Source organism: Volvox carteri (genome assembly GCF_000143455.1).
Source record: "Volvox carteri f. nagariensis unplaced genomic scaffold VOLCAscaffold_74, whole genome shotgun sequence".
In the NCBI taxonomy this organism is placed as follows: Eukaryota; Viridiplantae; Chlorophyta; class Chlorophyceae; order Chlamydomonadales; family Volvocaceae; genus Volvox; species Volvox carteri.
The window spans coordinates 306,464-315,175 of NW_003307617.1; the positions used below are offsets into that span (position 1 = coordinate 306,464).

Genomic DNA, 8,712 nt, shown 5'->3' on the forward strand with positions numbered 1-8,712 from the left:
GCTCCCTCTGGATCTCATGCAGCTGAAGGAGCTGGCGGCCAGCAGAACCGGGAGGATCGGCCTGGGGCTGCAACGCTGGGAGGACTTGTAAAAAGCCATCCAATTTGTCAACCCCTGGCCGTGTGTGTGTGTGTGTGTGTGTGTGTGTGTGTGTGTGTGTGTGTGTGTGTGTGTGTGTAGTTTGACTAAGCGAGGATGGGCGGGAAGGAGGCGAGTTGGCCTGACCCTGCGTTGCCCCCCCCGAGTGGGATCTGACTGTTCGCGGCGTCCTTCTGAATGACCGACCCGCCCCGAGCCACAGCCACCTCGAGTTGCCCCGCCCGCTGTGTCTTCTATCTCCGGTATCTGCTTCATTCGTCCTACCCGCCTTCTGTACGGCATCTTCGTACGTCGTCTATCTACGTTCGCGCCCATGAACACCCTTAATGGCCTTTCCGATACTCGACCTATTTATTGTTCTGCAATATCGACATAGCTACAGACAAACAGACTGCCGGCATGCTTTCCGTCGCCGTCTTACCCTTTTTCCCTCCGTCACCGTTCCTTTTCCACGTCGGCTGCCGTACACCTGGTTATCGTACGCCCCGCAGCTCTACCTCTCGCTGTGGTGGTGCTCCTGGCGGTGGCGATGGCTGTGGGCCTACTGTCGTACAGAAGACACTTCGCGGCTGTGTGGGATCGTTACGACATGTACGGGCGAAGGAAAAGCAGCAGCGGCGATAATCATGGTGATGAGTCTGGAGCGCTCCTTGGCGGCGGCGACGGCGACGGCGGCGACGATGGTGGTGGCGGCGGTGACGGGGGCGGCGGGGGTGCGAGTGCATGGTCGTGCAAGGCCGCCGCTGCTGCAGCTCCCGCCGCTGCTGGAACGTACGGCGGTGGCGGCGGCGGTGGCGGTGACTGCGGCCGCAGCGCCGGTGGAGGTGTCGCGAAACTACTCGGGGCGACCAACGCCAACGCCAACGACGGAGGCGGCGGCGGCGGCGGCGGTGCCGCGATCGGCAAACGGACTGCGCTCATCTTTGAAGACATAACGGTGGAGGTGCCGTACGGTTTGTTCTCCCGGTATCGTCGGCGCCGTCACTATCACCATTATGGTCATCATCATCCGCGGGATGACCTGCCGGCGCTTGGACGAGCAACTACTCGGAGTACGGACGATGAAAGCGGTGCCAGCGGCGGCGGCGGCGGCGGCATGCGCTGTTGCGGCAAGTGGTCCTGGGCACCAGGCGGCGGCGACGAGCCGCCGTCGCACACCGCGGAAGCGCTACAGCCGCTGTCGAGGGCGCCGTCGCCAGCGCCGACGGGACTGCCGGCGGTGGCGACGGCGGCGGCGGCCGGGACCGCCACCAGAGGCGCGTTCACGGACGACGGCTCGACACGGCGGCGGCAGTGGCGGCCGATCCTTAGTGGAGTATCTGGTGGGGCTGCTGCTGCTGCTGCTGTTACTGCAACTACTGCCATGTCTGCACGCGCTCAGTATGTTGTTGTTGTTACAGAGTGAGAGGCTTCTGCGCCACTTGGACTCAATTGTCAGTCGCTCAGTACATATCGCCCATCCCTGCTCAGTACGGCAGGTTTCACCAAGCGGCTACGCGTACTATTTGTTCGTGCATGTGCCGCAATGAAATTTTCGTGTCGGTCTGTCGTTATGTACAGGATTCGCCCTGGAGGGCGAGGTGTTGGGCGTGGTGGGCCCCAGCGGCAGCGGCAAGTCCACTTTGCTTAGCGTCCTGTCCAGGTGGGCCGGGGGGGGAGGACGAACCACGGGAGAGTGAAGGTGATGCCAAGGAAAGACTGATGCGAGGGGGGTGTTTAGGAGGGGCCATTTGATGGGGGGGCCGGGGGGGAAAGGGGAAGAGGCGGGGTGCATGTGTGTCTTTGGGCGTGTGTGTTTTGGGTGGATGGATCTGTGTTTGTGTGTTCTCCTAGGGCGCGTTTACATGTGAATTTGAAGGGCCGCGGCTGAACGGCGTCTTGGAGGATCTTTGGTGCCTATCTGCGTGTGTGTGGAGGGGGATGTGCGTGGGGGGTGTGCGCGTGTGTGCACGTGTGTTTTGCGCGCGCGTGTATATGTGTGTATACAAACTGTCATATCATGACGTTGTGATTATTTCGGCTGTGTATTCCGGGTGCTGACCCAAGTGGCCCAAAAGCTCCGTACATGTACGGCAGCCGCTTCTCTGCCGCTACTGCCGCCATTCATTCATCTCCGCCGCCACCGTACACGTAAAACCCTAGTCCGCTACCGCCATCCCGCCGTCGCCGCAGTTCCTTTGCGGAGCTGCCCTCGACGGCTCGTGTGACAGGCGCCATGTCGCTGGGCGGCGAGCACCGACCCGTGGGTCTGCGCCGCGTAACTGGCCTGGTGCCGCAATCTGACGTACTGCCGCCCTCATTGACGGTTTCGGAGTGTGTGGGCTATTCGGCGGCTCTGAGATTGACAGCGGGCACCCCCCCGCACAAGGTCAAGGTGAGCGGGTGTTCGTTGGGCGTTGGTTAGGTGTTGGTTAGGCGTTGGTTAGGTGTTGGTTGGGTGTTGGTTGGGCGTTTGTTGGCCGTTTGTTGGCCGTTTGCGCAGGAGGTACCCTCGATCCGTTGAGTGTCCTGACTGCCTGGACCCCACACACGGGCTCTCCCCCCACCTCACACTCTCATACCCACACCACCTCATCGCCAACCCAGCCACCACAGCCACTACACTACAGCCACTACAGCCACTCTGTTTTCATTCTTCAAATCGTTAGCAACGAATTAAACATCCCAGCCTTGTATGTATGTAAGTTATGTATGTACGTACGCGCACACGTGTTTCACCAGGTAAGTGCGACCACATGTCGCTGGTGACTATTTGGAGCTCGCTTAGTGTTGTTCCCACCATCGTGTACGACCATCATCGTCATTTCGCGAATCGCGCGGCTCAGAACATCTTCAACACACGCAAATACACATTTTATGTTTAAACAAATACATAATCATGCACTCGTGCCACATTTCGCAACCCCCCGATGCTGTTGCTGTCGCTGCCGCTGCCGCTGCCGTACCATCCATCCTCCGCCGCCTTCGCCGCCGCTCTCTCCCGCGTTATCCAAAACAAAGAACAATATAATTTTATTGAGGAAAAATCTGATTATTTAGAACACAAAGCGTACTTGTTCCAGACTTGGATGGGATAGAAGCAAGACTTGCACGCAATGGCTATAATTTGCCAGGCGCGTGTGGCCGCCGTCATATCGGAGCTGGGACTGGGGCGCGTGGCGTCCCGCTTGGTGGGGGTGGGCAGCGGGGCAGCTGGAGGGGGAATTGCGGGTGCGGGGGCAGCGGCACGCGGCATCAGCGGTGAGTGGTGGGTGCGTGCATGTCTGTTGTACAAGTGCGTGTATGCGGCAGATATATGGTACCAACATATAGCCCTGTTCTATAAACTCGGTCAAGACATTTGGCCGTTGGTTGGAGAAAGTAGCTGCAAGGTGTGCTGGGTGGGTGGGTGGGTGGGTTGCATGATGCTTTGCATGAGAGGTCTCACTTTTTTTATTTTAGGGGTGGTAGGTGGTGGATGCCACATCATACCACTACTATTACTAGTAGGGAAATTACTGGGTCCTAATTTTGTATCATGCTCCTTACAGACGTCGCATACATAATCGAGTTGTGCTTTGACATACAGTCGGCGATAATTCCCCTTGAATAACTGCAAAATGCAAACTATTGGTACAAAATATAAATCAGCGGCTGCGGCCGAAAAAAAAGTATTAGACGAAATGGGCCAATGGAGAGGGAGCAGCTATGGATGGAAGATTCCACTAGATTTGCACAAATTCGCATCCAATTCAATTCAATTTAAAATTAAAATTCGATTCGATTTAAATCCAAATTCAATATAAATGTATGGATTCTGTTTGTATGTCGTACTTTCACTTTGTATGTCGCACCTTCATTTGGGATGACGTATTACGACAACTTCCAACCGCGCTGGGAAACATTAAACTGCCTACCAGGGGGCGAAAGGCGGCGTGTGACCATCGGCATGGAGCTGGTCATCTCCCCCCGGCTGCTGGTTCTGGACGAGCCCACATCCGGTCTGGACAGCTGGGCGGCGTCCAACCTTGTCATGACTTGCAAGGCGGTGAGTCGGGGCTTGGGGTGGGGTGGGGTGGGGTGGGGTCACTGGCTTCCTCGACGGGTAATGGTGATGCCTGGAACGATGTTGATGATGATGATTATGCTTATATGATGATGGTGAGGCGCGATCTCGGTGGTGTTAAGCCGGTATTGCAACCGCCGCACAGCGTTGCGCTTCTATGCCCCCGCCTCTCCCCCACCCTCCAAACCCCACCCCCAGCGTCATTATAATGACATTACGGCAACATGGAAGACGCACACCGTGTTGTTGCCGTCCTCCCCTGAAACCCAAACCCCCACTCCCCGACTGACCTAGAGAATGACCAGATCCCCCCACCCCACCCCTCCGGGGGGGGCCCCCTCCACTACCCGCCCCTCCGCCCCCGCAGGTCGCGGCTCACGGGCGAGTGGTGGTGATGTCGCTCCACCAGCCGTCGCCGGAGATGGTGGACTGCCTGGACCGGTTGATGCTGCTGGCGGTGGGGGGCCGACTGGGGTACTTCGGACCGCCGGCTGCCGCGGCGTTGCATTGCGCGGCGGCGGGCTGGCCCTGTCCCCCGGGTGGGCCGGGCGGGCCGGAAAATGAACACATCAGTTATTTAGTCCGTCGAGTTGTAGTTAGTTATAATGTTCTTATGTTCCAGTAAATATTTATTGCCAAATTTACAGTTTTGTCAATCGGATGAAATCGGACTATTACATTCCGGGACAGTTTTAGTCCTCCAGTTGGGACGCGGGCGGCGAACAAGGTTGTTAGATGCTAGGAGGAGGAGGAGTTGGGGTGGAAAGGGCGCGTCAACCTTTTGGGGGGGTCATCGGCGGAGCCATGTGGGGCCGTGCGGGGGCGTAATGAAAAGAAACCTTGCGACGGGGGATGCGGCGGCGTCATCTTGCTGCTGTTGCTGTTGTCGCTGCTCCTGAAGCCGTAAGCTCTCGATTTGCATTTTCATATATTTTCATATATTTTCATATATTTTCATATATTTTCATATATTTTCATATATTTTCATATATTTTCATATATTTTCATATATTTTCATATATTTTCATATATTTTCATATATTTTCATATATTTTCATATATTTTCATATACCGTAGTGCTACTTATAGTTCGTGATCGCTTTGTTCGGGGAGGGGTCAAAAAACTTGCTGAAATTTGTACGTGCTCTTTGAATTTCGGGGAAGGCCGGACCAGATTTTGCGGGCATGATACAAAATTTCGGGGCCCCTTCCAAAGTTTCGGGGCTTTTCAAACCGCAGCTTCCAGTCAGTCTCCCTCCACCGGGAACTCTTAGGCTCATGGTCTCTCACCATTTTCGCACTTTGGAAACGCCCTAGCAAATTCTGGACCAGTGCGAACTGCAGCCGAGCCATGGTTGACCCGCGGATTTGTTGAAGAGGACGTCCAACAGGTCGAATGCCAGGCTGCGGCGTGAGCGCAAGCCTCGCCTCGCCGGCTGCCGTAGCATTGACCGCATTGCGCTCGCGCCTAGCAACCTCCTCGTGCTCCATTCGCTCACGCTGGGCCTCAACAACAGCATCATCAAGCCTAACTGGTGCAAATCCAGCTCGGTCGCTCACCGGAGCGTTTGGTGCTAGCGATTTCATCCCGCATTGAAGCAGGGTTGCCTGTCTTGCACGTTTTCGAGCGACGTTCATGTCCTACGTTTATGACTACATTTTTTACATTTAAGAGCTGATTTCCGCCTTGAAATCCTAGTTTTTGCGAAGTTTGATCGACCGGCTTCGGAGGGTACTATATTTCGGGGCTGCGGTCCCTTAGGATACCTTAGAATTTGTACGTGCTACATATTCGTGGCGCACCCCGAATTATTGTAGCACGAACTATAAGTAGCACTACGGTATTTTCATATATGTTCATATATTTTCATATATTTTCATATATTTTCATATGAAATATATTTTCATATATTTTCATATATTTTCATATATTTTCATAAAACCCCGAAGCAATGCGAAACCACGAAGCAAGCACATCTCTCGAAATGCGGCTTCCGTTTCGTTGGGTCTGAAAGCCCTTCAATCCATAAAACCCAATCCGTATTATGGGATGAGAAAACCAAGCTGCAACGAAAACCCAGAAACCATTGCCGGCGGGCCCCAATCCCCTGTTGGGATCATCCCCCTTCCCCCCCAGAGTACCTCCCTAAACAAAACCGCTAAAACCCTTTCAGGCCGGACCATATGCGAGCATCTCATGCAGCTTGCCAACCGACGCGCCCCGGCGGGGGCCCTCGTGGCGGTGGCGGCGGCGAAGTCCAGGGACGCGGTGGCGGCGGCGGCCGCCGCCGCCGCTAAAGCGCACACGGCGGCGGATGTGGTCGCTGTGAAGGGCTCTGCGGTACAGTACGATACATCCATCGTCGCCGACGGTGATTGTACCAGTGTGCAGAAAGGTGGCGGCGGCGGCAGTCGTAGCGGCAGCGCAGACATCAGTAGTAGCGGCGGCGCCGCAGCCAGCGACGCCACAGCGGCAGCGACGGTGACGGCGGCTACTGATCCCTCTCCTGCATTGCCCGGTAATATAACGTCGCGGCCGCCGTTACTGACTCGGAATCACGACAGCTGCGCATCCGTACCGGAGTCGTCGCCGCTGGAGCTCGGCGCCATCGCCGCCGCCAAGGCAGCGGCGCGCCGTACGGAAACGCCAGCACCGTGGGGACCTGACGAAGGCGCAGCCTTCGGCGGCGGCGCCAGCCGAGGCCGACGGCTCGGCTTGGGCGCGCGGCTGGCGATGCGCCGCGTCCCGTCGGACGTCGCAACTCGTGTGGCGCAGCCGCCCGGCACGGCGGACAGCCACGACGACGACGACGGCGGCGACGACGACGCCACCGTCGCGACGCGGCCCTCCTCACCTTCCTCCTCCGCTGCGAACACCTGGTCGCCCCGCTGCTGGCGTCAGACCAACAACAGTATCGCGCCGCGAGGCGGTACCGACGCCGGCGCTGCCGGCGCCGCCAGCGGCGGCAAGGGCTTGTACGGCTCGAAGGACGACGATGTCGGTCCGGCCTTCTGTGACGCAGGACCCGTGTACGACAGCGCAACAAACGCAGTCGGCACAGGCGCTGGCGGCGGAGATGCCATGTGCAAAGATGGCGGCGGCGGCGGCGGCGGCGGCTGCTCCGCCGCCGCCACTCCCGCTATCTTTGCGGCCGCCGGCGGCAGCAGCTGCCAGAGCGGAGGCAGCAGCTGCGATGTGGTCCGGCGTTGGTGGCGGTCGTGCTGCCTGATGTTTTGGCGCTGCGGGATCGACATGGCGCGTACCCCCGGCCTGCTGCTGCTGCACTGCGGTTTGGCTGTAGCCGCGGGTCTGGTGGTTGGGCTCATCTTCCTGCGGCAGAAGCAGGACCTCACGGGGATGCAGAACGCCGCCGGTGGGGCCGTTGCGGATGTGGGGCTGCCGGGGGGGGGGGGCGCCCATGCGGCTGCGGCTGCGGCTGCGGCTGCTCTGTGTATTGCTGCCCTGTGGCGCTGCTGTTGCTGTCCTATGCTATACGATATCGATTTTTACGAAAATGTGGTGGTAAAAGTGAATGTACTACATTTCCTTACACCAATCGCTGCAAATTGACCCTCTCACTCCAAAAAAACACGCCCACGCCCACAGCCCCCCCTTTCCCTCACCCCATCCTCCTCCTCCTCCCTTCCCCGCCCTTCCCCCCCCAGGTGCCATCTTCTTCAGCTTGTGCTTGTTCGGCTTCACCTCCCTCACCTCGGTGGATGGCATCACGCGCGAGAGGGCGCTGGTGGCCAGGGAGGTGGCGGGGCACTATTATGGAGCGGGGGCGTACCTGCTGCCGCGACTGGTGGGCCTGGGGGGGGAAGGCAGGGGGGACGGGGGTTGGGCGTGGGAATGGTGATACACATAACGACATGCATACACACATACGGCCCGTCGCGGGAAGAGGCGCCCGGTTGGTGTCAGGACTCACCCAGGGTGGGCAGCCGCACCTGCAAATGGTGCAAAGGCTGCCTGGGCAGAACTGTGCCACACGCGCGCTGAGGTTGGTTGTGAGAGGGCCTTCGTAGCCACCGTGCGCTCTTTCATCATCGATTACATGAGGTAGAGTCGTAGAGACACAGGATGGGTCGCACGCCCTCGGTCGAGCTGGAGGGGACTGCGGGGCCACACGCGCCTCTCCTCCCGCTTTAGGAGGAGAGTGCTTCGGTGGTTGTGGCCCTAGCCAGCATCAGGCCTGGATCGAACTGTAACAGAGAAAAATACACACACATATACATACACATATACACGCACACACACACGCACACACACGCACCTGTGGGTGTGTATGTATGTCCGCAAACAGGTGCTGGATGCGGTGCTGCTCCGCGCCCTCCCCGCCGGCCTATACACGGCGTGTCTCTACCCCCTCGTGGGTCTCACTGCTGGGGGCTCGCGAGTGGCGTCCTTTGCGCTGGTGCTGGCCACGTTCGCTGCCACCGTGGGGGCTCTGGCGCTGTGTGTGGCCGCAGTGGCACGGAGCGCAGGCGAGTACGCGATATACTTTCTAATTAGCATGAGCCGCGGTATGAGCCGCGGTAAGAGTACGCGAATAAGGCGAAGTGGG

At 58.2% G+C, this 8,712-nt stretch overlaps 2 protein-coding genes across 2 annotated transcripts in view; both read left to right on the top strand.

The window, feature by feature from the left end:
• The window catches only part of VOLCADRAFT_98608 (uncharacterized protein), a gene marked incomplete at both ends in the record, with an annotated part of 7,663 nt that extends 4,700 nt beyond the window's left edge, over positions 1-2,963 (top strand). Inside the window, 6 exons of the mRNA XM_002957451.1 lie at positions 591-812; positions 1,230-1,421; positions 1,660-1,741; positions 2,272-2,473; positions 2,686-2,779; positions 2,821-2,963. Coding sequence (XP_002957497.1) covers positions 591-812; positions 1,230-1,421; positions 1,660-1,741; positions 2,272-2,473; positions 2,686-2,779; positions 2,821-2,963 — 935 coding nt within the window. The remainder of the gene's footprint in view (positions 1-590; positions 813-1,229; positions 1,422-1,659; positions 1,742-2,271; positions 2,474-2,685; positions 2,780-2,820) is intronic.
• Positions 2,964-3,997: 1,034 nt separating this feature from the next.
• VOLCADRAFT_48567 (uncharacterized protein) lies at positions 3,998-4,631 on the top strand (the record flags this gene model as incomplete). Its single annotated transcript, XM_002957452.1, has 2 exons — positions 3,998-4,126; positions 4,512-4,631. Coding segments are annotated over 2 exons (249 nt in total), but the record flags the coding sequence as incomplete, so codon positions are not given.
• Positions 4,632-8,712: the final 4,081 nt, after the last annotated feature.